Genomic DNA, 20,064 nt, shown 5'->3' on the forward strand with positions numbered 1-20,064 from the left:
TAAACCCAAATTAATATATTGTTTTAACTCTCCTTGGATTTGGTAACTGCAATAGTTTCTATGTTTTTTTTTTTTTTTTTTTTTGTTTTTTTTTTTTTTTTACACCTAGTGATCTGGCTAGTAAAACATTTATTTTATGGATTGCTGCTCCATGGAGAACTAATAAACCCTTAACGGCATTCTCTTTAAAAGGCAAGTGTTTAGTAGATTCAGATGGACCTTGCATAAGTTTAATAACGAAAGCTAAACATCAGCTAATGCCAAGTTACAGCAACAGTTCTTTATTAAAAAAAAAAAAAAAAAGTTTCATCTAAAGTATAAAAAAAGCTAGTTATTGTAGGCATCCCTGTCAAATGTTAGTCTCTCAATACTGACACTTTTGTTTTAAAGTTGGAGGGGGGAAAAAAAACTTGCTGACCAGTTGAAAATAACGCCTTCAATGAATGTTTCCACCACACGTGGCGTTTTTGGGTTTAGAGAGACTTAACCATGTAGAAATTGCAATACTTTTATTGGGGAAATACTGATGCTCATCCTTTGCAACATTTTGCCATGCAAGTATCTTGACTTGAAAGACTCTTGTGTTTGACTTTACACTCTACCACAAGCTTTATCTGAATGCTTTACACTTGCAGAACGTAAGGAATGTGACGGTAACAAGTTCCAGTGTACTAATGGACAGTGTATTCCTTATACTATGCACTGCGATGGAGACAGTGATTGTGGTGACCATTCAGATGAACAAAACTGTACAGTCACTAAACACGTCCGCTGTCAAAGTGGGGAATTCAAATGTCCATCTGGTGAATGCTTGCTAATGGAATGGAAATGTGATGGTGCAAAAGACTGTAAAGACGGAAGTGATGAAAAGGTAATTGTTTGGTGGCTTAAGGGCAACTGCACGTGTGGTGTGTCCTCCCCTTTTTTTTATATATATATTTTATTTATTTATTTTTAAGCTGTGTGAGTTTATTGAAATATGGTGTAAAGTTTTTTTTACCTTGCAAAGTATTTGAAGTTCTGTTTAGCCAGTTTTTTGTAATCCAAGCACCTCTTTAACACATACCTAGGTTGAGGGTCCTCACTACTTCCATTGCAGCTAGGCAATCTTGGTAACTGGACTGCTTGAAAACCTAAATTCTGAGACCATTTTAAAGTCGTGTGGCACCACTAACTACGATTTGTAACAAGACTGGTGGATAATCGAGCACACTGTTCTTTCTTTGAGTGATTTTTCTACTTGTTGCAAAAATCGCAACCTTTGAATCACAATACATGGCCTCTGGTATTGCTAATGTGTTAACCGCCTAGCCTCTACCTTGTGCTACTTTCTATTAAGGCATAGCTGAATGTCATTGGAGGTCCTGAATACTTTTTTTTTTTTTTTTTACATTAACACATGGCAGTGGGGAGTTGAGCGAAGGGTTGGTTATTTTTATGGCCCTAGCATTGAAATTGCATCACCATGTATTGGCAATGAGGCTTAAGGACCTGTGTACCCGGGACATTTGAGCACATTAGAGCTGTTTCTTGCAATAGAAGTCAATGGAAATGCAAAAACTGCTTTAAACAGCTTGACACAGCTTTTGAAATGCAGGTCAGAAGCATCTCAAACTGATCTTGTATGGAAGTGGAATACATGTGAAGGCAAACTGAATTTGTCAACGGGGTTCATTAAAAACTATTCAGTAGCTAGGGTCAACAGTTGTGCTACTGCGGTGCTTTAAAGGCCCTATGCACACTGGGCGTTTGACCAGCATTCATGAACACCAAGAGAAAAGTGGTGTAAAAAAATGCATATTTGCAAACGGCTGGCTAAGGGTGTATTTTTTCCTCTCAATGCCCCTGCCTCTAAAATGTCTGTAAACACATGTGCAGGGACTCATTGGATAACATTGAGGGGTGTTCAGAGGCATAAAAGCCTCTAGAGACAGCATTCTAAGCTTCCAATGTGCATGAGGCCTAACTGACACCACAATGGACAGTGGAGGCCACTGTAGTGCACCACAATAGATAATATAGGTGAAAATTGGCTCTTGCGCGCACACACACCCAGATGCTGTTACAGCTCCAAAATTTTAGATTCAGCAACTGGATGTGCTGAGTGATCAAGTATCCACACCAAGCAAATTGCTGTACATTTAGTATGATTCAATTGTAGGGCTGACGGCATGGTAAGCATGTAAATGCAGTGGAGAAAAATTGTCTCAAAAGGATGCATGGTTTTACAGGGCACTACAGGAAGCTTATATTGGAACTATAAATGTTTAACCAGATAAAATGATCTTTACCATTGGCCCATATTTTGAAATGAGATTAGATTTAAAATCCAAATATCCCGTTTTAACATTTAGAAAATGTATTCTACGTGTAGCGCTACCCCCGCAGGAGCCGCTGATTTGTTGTTGGGATCGGCATATTAAGTTACCTTTATGTGGCCCAGGGGTGCAATTGTAGAAACAAAGTGAGCGAAGGTCCAGACAGTGAATAAAGGTTTTCCAATGCTTTATTTCCAGGCCAACACAGCCAACATCAACATCAAATGGGAAAGGTTGATGAAGAGAGAAGGGAACCTTGCGGTATCAGGCCTGGATATGAACAGAGCAACCCTGCTCTTAGTAGTACCAATTTGCGATTCGTCGCCACTCTAGCTGGAGTGGGTGAAGTGCCCCCGGACAGACCCCTTTCACAAGCCTGGCAGCCGAGGTGTCACTTTGGATTTCTGCATAGGTCACCGGATGACAGCAAAGCGTACCTGTCAGTGTCCCGGTCACCAGAGCCCCGATTGGTTCGTTCAAGCCCTGTTGGACAACCTGCGTCCGGGTTCTCCTCAAGCCGACCCCCCCCCCCCCAATCGAACGGCATCCAGCCTGGGATCTTCTCAATAGGATTGGGGATCCAGTAAGTCACTGGAGTCCCCTTTTACCTCTGGATGAGGTGTTGTGTAGCCTGCAATTTTGGCCAGGTGGGCCGCGCCGGCGGGTTCCATGGATGCGCGCACCCTGAAGGTGGATGCCGCACCTGGAACCGGGACCCAGCGAAGACCTTTTTTTTTGCACATGGAACCTGTCACAGATATACCCCTCCCCAGCATGCCCCGCGAGGGAAAAACTATTCTCTAATTGGCTGCTGGGGAAAGTTGCTCTGCCAGAACCCCTCTGGCGCCAACTGCTGGCCAGGGATGGTATCACATCCCTGGAGCACAGACTGACCCAGTGGACATTTCTGGAATGACAGAGGTCCCAATTTGAATACATTTGTGAAAAGGAGCAAGGTAACTCTCCTATTCCCCATTAACTTTAGCGTAGTGCCCATACCGAAAGTAAGGGGGCGCTACATACATCTATGGGTAAATCTGCGAATACAATTTTTAGTATTGGTATGAAGATCTCACATTTTTTTTTTTTTTAATGGGGCCGGATACATTTATGCTAACTAATGGCTTAAAGTTTTTCTAACCCACAACCGTAAAATCAGTCTATGCAGTGAAGCATGCTTGTTATATTCACTCTGGAATCTTTTTGCATTGTGTAAAACGCTTTTTGAGCTTTTCTTCTCTGATCCCCCCCCCCCATTTTCTTGAGTGTTGAGGGTGCTCGGCCACACACCAAACTGAGCATGTGCAGGAGTATTTTATTTTGGAGAGTGCATGTGATCAGCACAAAGTCAATCGGCACTGTCCAGACAGGGGCAGTAGTCATGCAACCTCATAGGATAGAGGAGAAAACTTTGCCTACAAGCTTTAACCAGAGCTCAGCTGGACACTTGGGAAATCTAAACTGCTAAATGCCTTCTCATCGGCAGTATATAAGTCTTGTGACTTCTATGAAATTGCAGTTCCATATTCTGTGTACTGTGGGAGACCAAATATAGTGAATGCAGGGTCCTCGGTTTAGTAACATATTTTTTATTTTTATTTTTTTCTTCCTGCTATGAACGCCACTCATAAGAAGCTAATTCAAATAGTAACATTTGCATCAATTAACTTAACACAATTTTGACTGGAAAAAAATAACAGTGGTTGTCCTTGCATAGAGGAAATATTGGTTGAATATCTTGCCTCCATGGTCTCTTCTGTACCTCAAATGGGGTAACGAGGCAGCTGCCAGGGAGAGTTGTAATTTTTTTTTCAATTGTACCATGACCCTTGTAGGAACTTCTAGATGGGATGGGTCCTCTAGTCTGTCTCGGCTATCTCAAGAACCTCAGCCCTTCTGACACACCAGGTTGAGTATACAAACACATACAATATTGCAGGAATTCACTGAAACTTTTTATTTTTGCTACCGCACACCAGTCCCAGGGGGGGTTTGGGGGGACCTCTTGCTGTAGAAGGTGGGGCCTTTTGGTCTCTCAGCCTTTGGTTATCGATGGTGGGAAGGAGAGAGGGAGAGAACACTCCAGTCTCCCTACAGCAGCAGTACAGCTTCTGTGATGAGCTGCGCTGCCCTAGGATGTCCTTGCTATCGGTCTTGGATCTACGCTGGTATGGTCTGTTGCTGGCAGAATATCCAGACAGGTGTTCTCTCAAATCCGAGTACTTTCCCAGGCAGCTGAATAAAAAATCACCCCTCCGCGTCTACTGCACAGTGCCTCTTGGGACCTTTTTAGTGTAAGGGGTCGTTTCATCTCATTAAATGGCTGCTGCAACTCCCAGGATTCTCAGCACTCTACATGGAAGCCTATAAACTTGATTTTAGTTCTCCCCCTGCTGGCCAGAGCAGAATGATGATGCATATCAGTGTATCGGCAGAGAATAAAAGGCCATGTCTCCTTCTCCATATTGCTGTAGCCCACCACCTCCTAGATGGGACAAAGTCCTTCAAGCACATGGCTTCATACCATCAACTTTAACTGGAACAAGCTAGGACCAGTTCACACAGGAGTGGGTAGTTACTGGAGCAGTTTACTTCTACTAATAAACATTTTGTTTAGATTCATGTTCAAAATGAAATGCATAGTCGACTGGAGCTTCTTGCCCTGAATGTGATTTACTAGACCAGCCACGCTTTAGCGGGTTGTGAGTGACTAATATGTAGGATTGAATTCCTGACAGCTTCCCTTGCATTATTTTGGCAGTCGCATGCTATTTCTCAGGTACAAAATAGCTTCTAATATGCTCTAATCACACCAGCTATTTTTTTTCTCACTTTAGGACTGTAAATTGGAGAAGATCACTTGTGAAAATGAGCAGTGGGCTTGTGCTAGTGAAGATCAATGTATTCCGACCTTCTGGCGGTGTGATGGTCGCACGGACTGCCATGATGGCAGTGATGAAGTTCACTGTAAGGTTTTAGTAAGAAGCATTTTCAATATAAAATGTGTTAGAGAACTTGCAACATAATGCCTGTAAATCGTTTTAAATTTACATAATATATGTTATGGTGGTACCTTGTATTAGGAGCATAAGAGTGCTTGTAATCCAAAGTGTATATCAAAGCAAGTTTCCTCATAGGAATAATGGAAACTCCAATTTGCTCTAGTGGCACTGCTAGTGTATGCTGTACTGCATGTGGCCAGAAGTGGGGGGGCACCAGAGACTCGCAGACTGGTCGAATACTCAGAGGCTCAGACAGTTTGAGGGGCTCAGTCACCGGTGCCCCCGCACCTCTGGTCAAATGTGGTAATGCACACCCAAGAGGCTTGAATCCTGCCAGTCTTTCTAGAATGCTCGCAAAGTCTGTTTAAAAAAAAAAAAAAATCTCGTATTGCGAAATGCTTGTAAACTCTGTTGCTTGCATTCCGAGGTATTACTGTAGAACAAAATGCATGCAATTGTACCTGCTTACTTTTACTTTTAATACAACTATCATAAAAGAAAATGTCAAACTGGAATTCTGTAAATATAATTCTACCAGATTTTTCTCACTCTTAACAGAAATTTGAATTTTGTTTCATTACTGAAGACATTTTGGGTATTTTACTATTTGAAGCTTTAGGATACATGCTTCAGATTTGGGCAGCAGTGCATTCCTATCAGCCCATCTGCTCAGTTTTTGCCCTCCTTTTTTTACAGTAAACTTTTTAGCTAGAAGAGTCTTTCCATATGCCCACATGGAGTTTTTAGGAAAGTTGAGGGTCACAACTTGGGTGTCAGCAAATCTTAATTTTTTCGTGTGTATATGTGTTGTATATATTTCTAAACATATATATTTTCTAAACTCTTTATGTAGGCAAAGTGTCAATTTGTTGCAAACCTATTTACTAGTCACTTGATATTAAAGTGTTTTTTTTTTTTTGCCCTTATTCCCCCTGGTTTTGTTTTTTCTTTGAAGGCAAACTGCAGATGTGCAAAAGTAACGAGTATCAGTGTAAAAATCTTAATTGTGTTCCAACTAATGTTGTTTGCGATGGACAATCTGACTGTCTGGATGGCTCTGATGAGGGTGGAAACTGCGATGTGCCATGCGAAGAAAAATGTTCATTTGCATGTTTAAAGTCACCATCTGGTCCAGTAAGTAAAGTTCAGAAGTACAAAATGTTCACTTGACCTGTTTTCATTTATCAGTGTAAAAATACCCCTACGCATTACAACCAAATTGTGCACTCTTTAGACTTGGCAATAGCTATGTAGTGTGAAAACACACCTTATTAAACTGGACTGAAGTGGGTCTAATGCCTCGTACACACAATCAGAATTTCCGATTGGAAAAAGTCAGACAATTTTTTTTCATTGGATATTCTGACCATGTGTATGCCCCATCAGCCTTTTCCTGTCAAATTCCGGGGGGCGGGAGGGAAGAGAAAATGTTCTTTCTATCGGAAATTCTGTTTGTCTGTATGGAACTCCAAAGAAAAAAAACACGCATGCTTGGAAGCACTGAACTTCATTTTTCTAGGCTCGTCATAATGTTGTACGTCGCTGTGTTTTTTGAAGGTCCGAATTTGGTGTGTCCGTGTGTATGCAAGACGGCTTGAACGGAATTCTGTCGGAAAAACCCGTCTGAGTTTATTCCAAAGTAAACTCTGATCGTGTGTGATCATTGGTTGTACAGGGTGTGTGTTTTTTTTTTTTTTTTTATCCTGGCCAAAAGTTTGGCTTGCTTAAGACTTGGCAGGTGTGCTTATTTTCTGGATCAGATTAAAGGGCAGTATTTTTTTTATTTTTTTTTCCTCCTAAAACAGTATCCAATTTGACTTGTGTAAATTGGCCAATCATTTTTGCATTACAACTTGCGATTTGCCTGTAAGGGTAGCTGTAATGGGGACCTATGAAAGCTACCATTACTGACCTCACTAGAGATTACTAGTTCCTGGTTAATCCAGTGTCTTCAGTATGTTCTAAATCGGTGCTTTAGAAACGATGGAGGGATTGGACTGGGTGTATACAAAATTTTGGTTTGTCTGACCCGGATATAACAAATGGCAAAAATCACCTGATGCCCATGGCAAGGTGGAAGGAACCCCTTGGGTCTTTACATTTTATACTCGTTGCTTTTGGCCTGTCAAACATTTTATTTTATATTTCTAAAAGTATGCATAAAACATTGGACATAAGTACAATATCTAATGCCCAAAATGATGGGTGTATGAGCTTGTCACTGTCCTGGTACAAACTGGACTAGTGGCAGCATATAACATCTTGCATGTTATGGACGGAGTCCTTCAGAGGTTTTGTTATAAATTCAGATGGGTATAGAATCTCTACAAATAGTACACAATTAGTATAAAGTAATAAACTTCAATATTGTTACAGCTTTATTACTGTGCAAACAATTGACATAACAGGTATTGTCAGTCAAAGGATGGATAACCTGCATTGTAAACAATTCAGACAAGACATGTCAAAGGAATGAACTAATCAGATCACACGTGAAAGACGGGGACATCTCTCAGACACTAACAGCCACTGTCCAGAGGAAGGGCAAGAAGACCTGCTTGGCTACGAGGACAAAATGTAGTATAGAAACTACTTTTTGAAATCTATGCAGCGTCCCACCGGTTAGGACGGTGCCATAGCTGCCGAATTTACATGCCAAATCACACCAGTGTGAACCAGGGCTTGGGACAAGCATGCAGATTGTCTGTCAGATTTACCAATCTGTAGACTGCTCTAAGTCAGTGACTTCAAATTTCAGCCAGGCAACTAACGTTTAGGCTTAATTTCCACTGGCGTTTTTACAGCCACTGTTAGCCTTTTTTACAGCTTAAAAACGCCTGTCCATGTTTGTTTTGTAAAAAAAAAAAAAAATTTTTTTTGTGAGCTGCAGCTTTAAAAACGTCACGTTTTTGAGCGTTTTCACGCGTTTTTGAGCATTTTTTAACGTCTGGCGTTTTTACAGCTCTACTCTGGAGCTTCAGAACGCCCTGGTCCTGCGTTTTTTTTTTTTACAGCTCAAAAACGCCTATGCCATTTGCAGCTCAAAAACGCCTATGTGGGCATGATGCCATAGAATAACATGGACAGGCGTTTTTAAGCTGTAAAAAACGCTCAGAAAAGTGGCTGTAAAAACGTCAGTGGAAATGAAGCCTTACAGGTCAGCAATGATTGGTCTCTTTATTTCTGTCCGTATAGGTCCCCATTACATTTTATATAATTGGCAAAAATGGTCTGGTTTTACAGCTAACAAGATTTGGGATGCTAAACCCCTTGAATGTATTGACCTGTCAATACAATAATTTATATAAAGTGCACCGCATACCAAGAATGCTTTTACGTCACAAGTTCTATTTAGCATAGAAGCATACTTACCAACTTTTGAACCTGACAAAGGAACTATTTGCAAAGGTGTGCCCTACGCACACAATGCAAAAAGTGGTGAGTGGAAACTGGGCATGACCAAATGGCATTGGTTTAGAGATGCACTGGCAAACCCAGAAGCTCCTGCAGAAAGTATAATGAAAAACGCTATGCAAACACATTTGGCATAAAATATTTAGAAAACCTTTGACACTGACGGGCATACAGAGACACATGTTGAGCCTACGCCCTGTATACACACATGCCACTGTCCTTTTAACCACTTACCGACTGTGCTATAGCCAAATGATTGCAGCATGGCTGGCTAGTTCAGGGAGGCCGACATGACTGCCTCTCGTGATTGTGCCCACTGGGGCATGGGTGGCACTATCCTCAGATTGTGGTAAAGCGCCTATCGTGATGAGCTGTGTCCAATCACAGATGTAAATGGAAGCCAGTTGTCCGCATGAGGAAATGAATGCAGATGGCATGAGAGGTGAAGAGCTGGTACCTGCCTTCTCTAAAAGGGACATGTACACTGATGACCAGTGCTGCCATTCTGTGCCGCCTACCAGTGTCACTCGTCGGTGCCCACCAGTGCAGCCTCAATGCACCTCCAATGAAGGAGAAACATTACTGATTAGCAAAATTTTAGAACTATGACATTTGTGGGGGGGGGGGGGGGGGGGTTTACACATTCTCTGACTTTATTTTATTCTAATTTTTCCTATTCTCTTTGGTGGTTCTCCTCCTATAATCCCTGATGTACAAGGTACAAATATCCAAGTGTCCTTGCATCAAGCGTAATGCAGCACAGGTATTTTGTTATTGCCAATGCAAGTCAAATGGGGGAAGTGAGACACTTGGGCCCATTAAATTCAGCCATGACCGTTTTTTTTAAAGCCTCATGTGGCAGGTAAATTCTGTAGTATGTGTTTATGAATTATGTAGAAAATGTTGCCTAAAATGCATTTACATTGTAATGTGCAGTAATTGTGCTTTAAAGCGGAGTTCCACTCTCTTTTTTTAAGTCCTCTGCATCGCCTGCTCCTGTCACCTGAAACACATTTGGCACTTTTTTTTTTTGTTTTGTTTTGAAACTCACTGTTTTGATTAAAATTGGTCCTCGCCGCGGCAAGAGGCTGAGCACGTCATTCCACTACTCCCCCCATACCGCCGCTATACCGCCTGGGAGATCAATCCCAGGATTCAGTACTGGTCCGTCGCATCGCGGGGCTTTACCGCGCATGTGCGAGAGCAAGCCGCACTTGAAAACACTCTCTCTCGGGAGAGGTGGAGGGATGTTGAATACCACAACAGCCCCGCCCACGCCCAGAATGCACGCTTGTACTGTATTATAGATTTGAGGGGGCGGGCAGAGGCGGAGAGTTGCTGGGAGGGGCAGATAGAGCAGAGCTTGGCGAGGGGGGCGGGCCAATGCAATGTCATGTACCACGTACAAATAATTGTTCTGCCATCAAACGCAGCCACTGTGCCCGTCAAATGCATCCACTGTGCCAAACACTGCCCGTCAAGCGCATCGGCTGTGCCCGTCAAGCGTATCGGCTGTGCCCGTCAAGCACATCCTCGCTGTGCCCGTCAAGCGCATCCATGTGATGTGGCGATGCAATTTAGCGGGGATCGATGCGATGTGCTGGGGTTGATGCGATTTATGCAATGTGCTGGGGACAATGCGATGTGCTGGGGCAATACAATGCAATTTGGGGGGGGTGCGGCGATGGGGGTGATGCCATTTAGCGGGGGCAATTCGATTTGGTGGGAACCCCTCCCTAATAAGCACAGCAGATGTACAAACCCAGGAACTCAGCACAGGGATGGTGGGAACCCCTCATAATGAGCACAGGGATGGTGGGAACCTCTCATAATGAGCACAGCAGAAGTACAGCCCCAGGAAGTCGGCACGGATGGTGGGAACCCCTCATAATGAGCACAAGATGGCACACATGTTTAGTATGTGTGCGCATGCACGCACACACGATACATAACAAGAGATATATATATATAATCTTATGTAGATATATCTGCATAGAAACAAGTGATTTAGTATACAGTATTTACTGGTTCCTGGAGGGAGTAGAGGTTTGCATAGATAAGGGGTGGCAACTTCCTCTGACACTCGCATTGCTATGGAAACCTATTGCATTGCTTGTGTCGCACATGTGTGAGAGCTGCAAGGCTGAAATCCAGGAAGTCATACAGTCTGGCTTCATGATGCCCACACTTAAGATGGCCCCAATCAATTTCTATTTTATAAACTATCTAAATGCTGTAACAGCCTAACAAAACGGACCTTAGTTTACAGACTAACTTTACTAGAATACATTAAGCTTGTGTATTACAGGGGTATTTATATTTAAAAAGTGAAATTGTGGCCAGAGCTCCACTTTAAGTAACCAAAAACATGTGGGTCTTGCAATTGAAACCTTTCCCTCTGTACTGATGACTAAATTTCCTTGGACAAAAGAATGTAAAAATTCTAAGTTTTAAGTGGTTACCAAAACAAGTAAGAGTTGATCTCTATAGTAAAAAACGCAACCCGCCTGACTGGGTTTCTAATCCTTCTACACTCTGGTTACATATTTAGCTGTAAATTCACTATTTATTTTTCCCTTTAAATGCTTAGGTATGCATTGATTTACTTTTTGCACACATTCAATGCACCTGGTAGCTAGAGGCTTTTACCAGGATGCAAGTGACATGCCGTGTTCATAGCAAAAGTACCCTAATGTGAACTTTTTTTTTTTTTTTTTTCTTTTTTAGATGTGCATGTGTAATGAAGGCTTCCGACTAAGCAATGATATGAGTCTCTGCATTGATATAAATGAATGCAAAGAGCTTGATCCCCCACCATGCAGCCAGTCTTGTATAAACCAAAATGGAACCTATAACTGCGCTTGTCGTCCTGGCTATTTCCTGCAGAGTGATGGCCACAAGTGTAAAGTAACAGGTAAAATCATCTTTAAAATGAGAGCTTCTGTTCTATAATTTAGGCTTCCCCCTGAGACAGTTTCCTAATAATGTGATCTGGCAAATCAACCTTTCCCTGTTTTTTACATGCTATTTTTGCTTTTTGCTGTCCATGAACATTATTTATGCGATCATTTAGTAGAACACAAATGGTAAATTTTTGAATTGGTCAGCTACACTACATATGTGATCAGCTTGAAAATCTAAAGCTTGTCCTCCATCTACTTTCATCCTTGATGCCACAACTTTAAAGTTGAGATTGGTGAAAAAATGGCAAAATTTGAACATGGGATTTCAATTGAGGTTGGTGACATTTTTAGTTTTGCATTGGTCCAGTTGTGGTTAATCTGCATCAGTTTGCAGCCATTTTCACTTGATAGAAACCCTCTAAACTTGTGTGAATTGGGCTTTACGTAACCGTTTTATTAGGAGATGGTTTTGGTCAAGTTTGCTCTTATTTTTTATATACTTATTTTTTTATTTCCTGGATGTAATTAAATGCATGATAAAGTAGCGGTACACTGCAAAAAATCTTCTCTTCCCTGCAAATGTACTAGTAGCATTGCCTAATGGCAGATTATGAAAGGCTTACCTTAAAACAAAGCCCTCCAGCGGCATGCTGACAGGGCTTCCATCTTCACCCGGTCTGTCTCCCGGGGTCGCAGGCTGTGCCTATATAACTGGCCAAGCTGTGATTGTGTAACCCCAGCGGCACTGCTCTCTATGAATGCAGTACACATGCCCTGGCAACATCACCAGCACTGCTTAAGGCCAAAAATTTGGGCTGAAATCGGACCTGAACCGGTGAACCAGCATGCACCGGACCCCTACTGTGAGTCGCATGCCGCGGCAGTGTGAACTTGGCCTAAAGTTGGGAGTTGTAAAGGCGGATTTTATTTTTATTTATTTTTTTCTCTCCAGCGATGTCCATGTGTCTAAGCCGTCTGGGACACTCCTCCTTGGCTCCTGCAGCAGTCGGCCAATCAGAGGGGGTGGGGCAAGGTCAGGTTTTGTCTGAATGGATACACGGATCTCTGGCTCGGGTGCCCCCCCCTAGAGAGCTGCTGACTGGGGGCACTCGATGGGAGGGAGAGGCCAGGATCAGCGAAGAGGAGGATCCAGGCTGCTCTGTACAAAATCAACTGCAGAGGAAAATATAACCTGTTATATTAAGACTTTACAATCTAAATATCTTCTAAACGGTGTATGTTTAGGAGATATACTGTACCTACAGGTAAGCCTTATTATAGGCTTACCTGTTCTAAATTAAACCGCCTTTACTACCACTTTAAACATGGGTTTTTCTTGACATGGTTTGCAGAGCATTGTGGCCCTTCTTAGCAAGACTGTACGGTACAAACCGCAGACTGAAGGCCAGGTGCCAACCCCTGATTACTTTTTTCTGTCAAGACATGAAAAATGTACTGACTGAGTTTTTTTTTTTCTTTGTTCTGACCACCTGAAATGACAAACTTTCGATTATAAACAGAGGATCGATGTTTTGAAGGCTCAGTGAACTGCCAGACTAGAAGTCACACCCCACTGCCTGATCCATGGCCAAGCAGTTCTGTAATCGGCTGGTTTCAGAACTGCATGCACAATTTAAGAGTCTCCGACAAGAATGTTTTTGGACAGGTGTGCCTCCTTTCACTCTTTCAGCTGTGTGTTTTGAATAGCTGGAAAGGGAGTCAACTCATTTAACAGGACAGAATTATTCGCAAAATTCTGTTAGACTCTTCCACACAGTGCTGACCCACTGTCTGCCTCAGAAGTTCTCTAAGCAGAGCCACCCACAAAAGCAGCTATACTATATACAGCGACTCCTGTGATTCTCGCCTCATATTCATTTCACCAATCTTCTAGGTCACATAAGGGCGTTGGGATATATGTGAGGGGTGGACTACAGGGAAGGCTGAGCACCAGAACAGGCAAGTAAGCTACTACAAAGGCTTGTATTGGGGAAGGGCAAACTAATAATAAAGCCTTTATACTGTAGATAAAGGGGGACACTGGCAGCTTGGCACAGGGGACATGATTGCCAACATATATAACCCAGTGTAGAGCCAGCCACTGAACACTACACACTGTAGTCCTGCCCTGTGAACTCTGCACTATGTATGGTCTTGCTAGCTTGGCTCCCTTAAGGCCACTCTATTCCGAAAACCCACTGAAGCTCATTTACCAAATTTTGGACACAAGCCAAGAGCATTTGTCATGCGGAAAAACACACTGCTGCTACCCGATTTGGGGTGTCATTTGTCAAGTGTTTTGGCACATTTTTCATGCGTTTGCAGAAAAGCCCTTTTGTGCCCACCTTTCTGCTTCACCCAATTGTGAAAAGGGCCAAAAAATGGGGTGCGGTTCCTGGTGAGCTTTGATTTCTCCTGTGTTTTGGGTAGATCTTCACCACTCTAAGGTTGCATTATAGAGCTCTTACCAGCTGATGAATTTAATACGATTTTTGCATTATTTTATATTTACCTGACAAATCGTTTAGCTTGTAGAATATTTAGGACAAAGGAATAACAGACACAAGTGAAATCCTAAGAAAGAAGAAAGCAGCGCCTTCTAAGCGTAGCAGGTAAGTGTTTATTCTGGTGAAAACATAAGTAAAAATATATTGTACTCGCAAACAGAGCTACAAGTATGGCTTCATAACATGCATGTTCGTCCGCAATAGTCCCGGGAAAGGTTGTAGTCGCTTGTTGTCCTAAGGACTGGATCAGCCGGTCCCCTGCCTCGGATGGCGGCGACGGTGGGAGCCGAACGCCCTCGGAACACCAGAGAAGGGAGCTTGTTTCCCGAGTGTGCTGTTGGTGTGACGTCACTTCAGGGTGCGGGAGGATGCGTGCGTTCGAGACATGCGTGTCTCTTCAGGCTCTGGAGGGGCCATCTTACAGAAGGGAATCATAGCCACTACTGGGCCGGCCAGACGCTGTCCTATTGGCTAGACTCATTACTATAGAAACGGATGCCAACCATGATGTATATACAACAATGTAGATGGGATGTAAATAAAATATATAAGCAGCCAAGAGAAATATTAGAAAATTGTTTAAAAATATATCAATAATGGTATCATCATTATAGATACAGTATTATAATATGTTAATTTTGATTCCTTAAACTAAGGCATTTTATTATAATACTGTATCTATAATGATAAAAATAATGATAAAAATATTCCTGATAACAAGTTTATAGGTTATTTTAATATTGATTTTTGTATTGAAATCAATATTTTATTATAATACTGTACTTATGATACATATAATATTTCTGATTTTAAGACCTTTATAGGTGATTGTGATTTTAATATCAATTTATTTAAAAAAAATTATACCATTTGGATCCGTATCCATCCCTAGTTTGTACCTATGTCTCTAATAGGTCCGGTGGCTCTATCCAATGTCCCACGGGCTTGTTATGTTTCTTTATAGCATGCAGATATACATGCATCTGTAGGTGTGCATATTCACATCTAAATTTGTATATAGATATAGCGCCCATGGGTATATACATGCACAATGGTCCTTTTTTAAGTGAGCGCTCCGTGGAGCGTCGGTGTCCTTTTTTTAATTTTAGCATTATATCTTACTTCAACTAATACCATTATTGATATATTTTTTTTAAACAATTTTCTAATTTCTCTTGGATGCTTATATATTTTATTTACATTCCATCTACATTGTTGTATATACATCATGGTTGGCATCCGTTTCTAAAGTAATGAGTCTAGACAATAGGACAGCGTCTGGCCGGCCCAGTAGTGGCTATAATTCCCTTCTGTAAGATGGGCCCTCCAGAGCCTGAAGAAGAGACACGCATGTCTCGAACGCGTGCATCTCCCGCACCCGGAAGTGACGTCACACCAACAGCACACTCGGGAAACAAGCTCCCTTCTCTGGTGTTCCGAGGGCGTTCGTCTCCGTCATCCGAGGCAGGGGACCAGCTGATCCAGTCCTTAGGACCACAAGTGACTACAGCCTTTCCCGGGACTATTGCGGACAAACATGCATGTTATGAAGCCATACGTGTAGCTCTGTTTACAATATATTTTTACTTATGTTTTCACCAGAATAAACACCTACCTGCTACGCTTAGAAGGCGCCGCTTTCTTTCTTTTTTGCTCTTCAGACCACTTCATCTGACAGCTGGCTGCCACTCAGCGGAAGTTTTAAACATTTCTTGATTTTAATGGACATTTATCATGGACATTTATCATGGACTAGTGTATTTCCATTAGCCCTACTAACAATCATTTCTTGTGAACTGTGCCTTCTTCCCCTCCTCCCCTCCCTTCCCTCAATTAGTACATTGGTACATATCAGGAGTGCGCTCAATTATTTTGTCTTTGTACAAGTGAAATCCTATTTACTCTCCGAATGTGAGACTATATTTTGAATATACTATTTTTGCATAAGTATATGTTGGAGACTGGACAGTGCTTCTACGTGGTTTGTGAGGCCTACTTGTTAAGACGCTTGATTCTGAGGTTACATTAAAGTCAAGCTCGAACCAACTATTGTAGGAAAATTTAAAACCTGTAAAGTGTTTCATCTGACTTACTGTTTTTTTTTTTTTTTTTTTTTTTTTTTTTATTATGGAGATTCCTCCTTACTATCCCTGTAAGGCCTTTTTTAAAAAATAAAAAAATAAAGTTAAGGGGGTAAAGCGTTTGTCGCCACATCAAAAGGCAAAAACAAGTTGACAACCTTGAAGAAAGTTGTGTGCTGTAGTGAGGGAAATGCGACCCAACAGAGGTTCTAACAAGTCTCCAATCTATTTAAATTAAGCTTTTAACAAATTGGTGCCCCTTCCTCTGAATGAATGGCCATTTATGATACATGCCTCTAAACCAGTTTCCTGCCTAAAAAATCCTAATGGGATTGAGTATTTTGAGTTGCTTTGTTCAGGCCACTTCCACATTCCATACGTGTGTGTGTGTGTGTGTGTGTGTGTGTATACCTCTTGTAACATGACGTTTAGGACCCAGACTGTAAACCCACCCCACCAGAGCTTTCAAGGAAGCAACTGCTGTACCTCCCACCTCTTTGAGAGGATGAGGAACACCTATTGGCAAAAGTATGTAGGCATAGGGCACACTCCCTGAAACTCCCCCTTAAAAAATTATACAAAAAAGGCTAAACCCACAAGTGGTGTTTACCATTATTCCTTCATACTAGCTTTTGACATTTACAAATGTCAGGTTTTTGTCAAGTTCAAAATATTAACACTACCTACATATAAAACTGTATAGATCAGACCAAAATAAGGGAGAGGGGGACATTGTTCCAAATCAAGGACAGTTGGGAGCTATACTGCACAGGTGCTGTGAGGGTGAAGGCTACAGTGCAGATTGTGCTGCATTGGACCCAGCGAAAGAGCAGCTGGGCAGCGAGTGAAAAATGTCGGCTAAGAATGGGAATGTGGGAGCCATGTTTAGACTCCCACTTGGACCCCGAGGTACTCAGAACTGCGTTTCCTGTGAATCCAAACAGCAGTTGCTGTGAGACCACGCAGCTGTTGTGCAGAGTACTAAGCTGGAAGATGTATTTAGTGGCAGACGGTATAGGGCAGAGCCACATTAAGAGAATTGCCAATAGGACAAGTTGGTTTACTTGTCAAGAGGGGGCTGTTGCTTTACTCTGTGGATTGGATACACTTAAGAGTGAGCACCCCACTAGGGAGGTAAATTGCCCCAATGTTGAGGATGGGAGAGCTGTAGCTATTCTCCACTGACTCTTGGCTAGTCATATTGGGTCCATAACATGGCAAAGATGCTGGTCCAACTGGACAGCCTAGCAAAGGGAGGCTTCCTTCAATTAACAATTTTGACTTCAACTTTAGACTAAGCCCATTCCTTTAGACCTTGAAGCAAACTGGGAGGCTGTGGAAAAAGCAGACGTTCTGTTTTTGTATTGTGTTGACATTGAGCTGAGGCAGAATACATTATTGCAAAGTGCCTTAAAATATACTAGTACATATGGTTGCAATTAAACCTATGCAATAGCACTTTACAATAAATTTACATATGTGCTAGTTGGTCTGCATGTCTCATATCCACCATCTGTAAATATGCTTTTTTAGGTACAGAGCCTGTCTTGCTGGTATCCGTTCAGTTTAATCTAATGTTGTACAAGCTGAAGACCTTGGAGGCAAAGATTCTGACCTCTACTGATAAAAGTTCCATGATCTTCTCACTGGACTATGATTTACAAGAGCAGAAGGTCTTCTGGATGGACCTCAATGCAGAAAGCATCAAATGGATAACATTGAACACAAAAACCAAAGGAACTCTTGTTAAAGGTTAGAATATAAAGTGTGTGGTGGGGGAGGAGGGGGGGGACATTATTGGAAAGCAGCACTGTACTTTTTTTTTTTTTTTTTTTTAATGTGTGCGTTTTTATTTTTTTGTTTTTTCAGGCATTAAATCGGATTGTGTAGCAGTTGATTGGGTTGGTCGGAATCTGTACTGGACAGATGGCACAGCAGGGCAAATTCTTGCTACAGCACTAAATGGAACTTGGAAGGGGGTTCCAGAATATGTAGTGGTTCTTGATGAGTATTTAGATCAGCCACGTTCTTTGGTCATGCAACCTCTTGATGGGTTAGTTGAAAAATGGTTTAACAATAACTGTCTTCTACGTGTGTGTGTGTGTGTGTGTGTGTGTGTGTGTGTGTGTGTGTGTGTGTGTGTGTGTGTGTGTGTGTTTCTTGTATATACAATTACATTGGTCCAGCTTGACAGCAATGTAACTATGTACTATACCTGGCTGATGCCCCTGGAAATCATGGTATCTCCACTTGCTTCTGGGTCCCATGGCAAGTGGCTGGTCTGATGCATTGTTACTACAGAAGGCTGGCTACTCTGCACGGGTGTTATTTTGAAGAATGCTTTGCTGAATAAATAAAAGTATTCTGACTGGACGAGGTGGGGAGAATGTCACCGCCCCACGCCTCCACCTTGTCCAACCGGACAACAATTTGCGTTCATAAAATACAAAGCATTTTGTGAGGTTTTTTTTATTTATTTTTTATATAAATTAATGAAACTGTTCTTATTGGAGCCCATGCTGAGTGGCCAACAAAGTCAGGTGGGCCACTTTGCCCAGGACCTGAAAGCAAGTGAAGATCATTGGCATAGTGGTGTCCACTTCAGTGATTTCCAGCATCCAGGGACATTGGCCAGTTATGTATTTTACAGTTGTGCTAATAAGTTTACATACCCTGGCAGAATTTGATTCCTTGGCCATTTTTCAGAGAATATGAATAACACTTTTCTTTCACTTGTGGTTAGTGTTTGGCTGAATCCAATCAACTGTTCACTTTTTTTTATCATAATGGCAACAAACTACCCAAATGACCCTGATCAAAGTTTTAAATGCAGTGTATTGCCCCCTTCAATGACAGCTTGAAGTCTGTTGTGGTATTTGTGGATAAGGCTCTTTATCTTTGATGGTAAAGCTGCCCATTCCTCTTGGCAAAAATCCTCCAGTTCCTGTAAATTCTTGAAATGTCTTGCATGAACTGCATGTTTGAGATCTCCCCAGAGTGGCTCAATGATATTGAGGTCAGGAGACTGAGATGGCCACACCAGAACCTTCACTTTATTCTGCTGTAGCCAATGACGGGTCGACTTGCCCTTGTGTTTTGGTTCTTCATGTTGGAATATCCAAGTACGTCCCATGAGCAACTTTCTGGCTGACAAATGCAGTTTCCTGTGCCTTTTTTGTAGCTCACACATCCCCAAAACAGCGATCCACCTCCGTACCTTTTCACCATAGGCCTTGTTGACTGCTCTCCAAATGTAACTATGATTGTGGCCAAAAAGCTAAATTTTGTCTCAGTACTTCAAATGACTTTATGCCAGAAGGTTTGAGGCTTGTCTCTGTGCTGTTTGGCGTATTGTAAGCAGGATATTTTGTGACAGTAGTAATGGCTTTCTTCTGGCGACTCTTAGGCCCCATACACACGATAGAATCCATCCGCTGAAAAATCCCAGCAAATGGGTTTCAGCAGATGGATCCTATGGTGTGTAACACTCCAGCGGATCTGTTTCCGCGGATATTTCTCCCCTGGGATGGATTCCAGCAGATCGAATATTTGCTGACATGCTAAACAAATCGATCTGCTGGAATCCATCCCAACGGATGGATCTGCTGGTCTGTATAGACTCACCGGATCCATCCATCCGAAGGGATCCCCCGCATGTGTCGTAATGAATCGACGCATGCGTGGAATTCCTTATGACAGCGTCGCGCAAGTCGCCGCGTCATAATCGCGGCAACGGCGCAACACATCATCGCCAGAGGATTTTGGCGCGGATTTCAATGCGATGGTGAATACACTCCATCGCAGAGAAATCCGCTGAAATCCTCGAGAGGATTTATCCG

The 20,064-nt window shown here is 42.2% G+C and overlaps 1 protein-coding gene across 2 annotated transcripts in view; it reads left to right on the top strand.

The window, feature by feature from the left end:
* Positions 1-20,064, top strand: part of LOC120915141 (low-density lipoprotein receptor-related protein 1-like) — a 103,958-nt gene that overhangs the window by 58,138 nt on the left and 25,756 nt on the right. For both annotated transcript variants that reach the window (XM_040325410.1, XM_040325417.1), the window contains exons 19-24: positions 636-871; positions 5,156-5,285; positions 6,276-6,454; positions 11,462-11,648; positions 17,759-17,977; positions 18,095-18,278. In XM_040325410.1, coding sequence (XP_040181344.1) covers positions 636-871; positions 5,156-5,285; positions 6,276-6,454; positions 11,462-11,648; positions 17,759-17,977; positions 18,095-18,278 — 1,135 coding nt within the window. The remainder of the gene's footprint in view (positions 1-635; positions 872-5,155; positions 5,286-6,275; positions 6,455-11,461; positions 11,649-17,758; positions 17,978-18,094; positions 18,279-20,064) is intronic.

The sequence above is a fragment of the Rana temporaria genome, chromosome 1 (assembly GCF_905171775.1).
Source record: "Rana temporaria chromosome 1, aRanTem1.1, whole genome shotgun sequence".
NCBI lineage: Eukaryota > Metazoa > Chordata > Amphibia > Anura > Ranidae > Rana > Rana temporaria.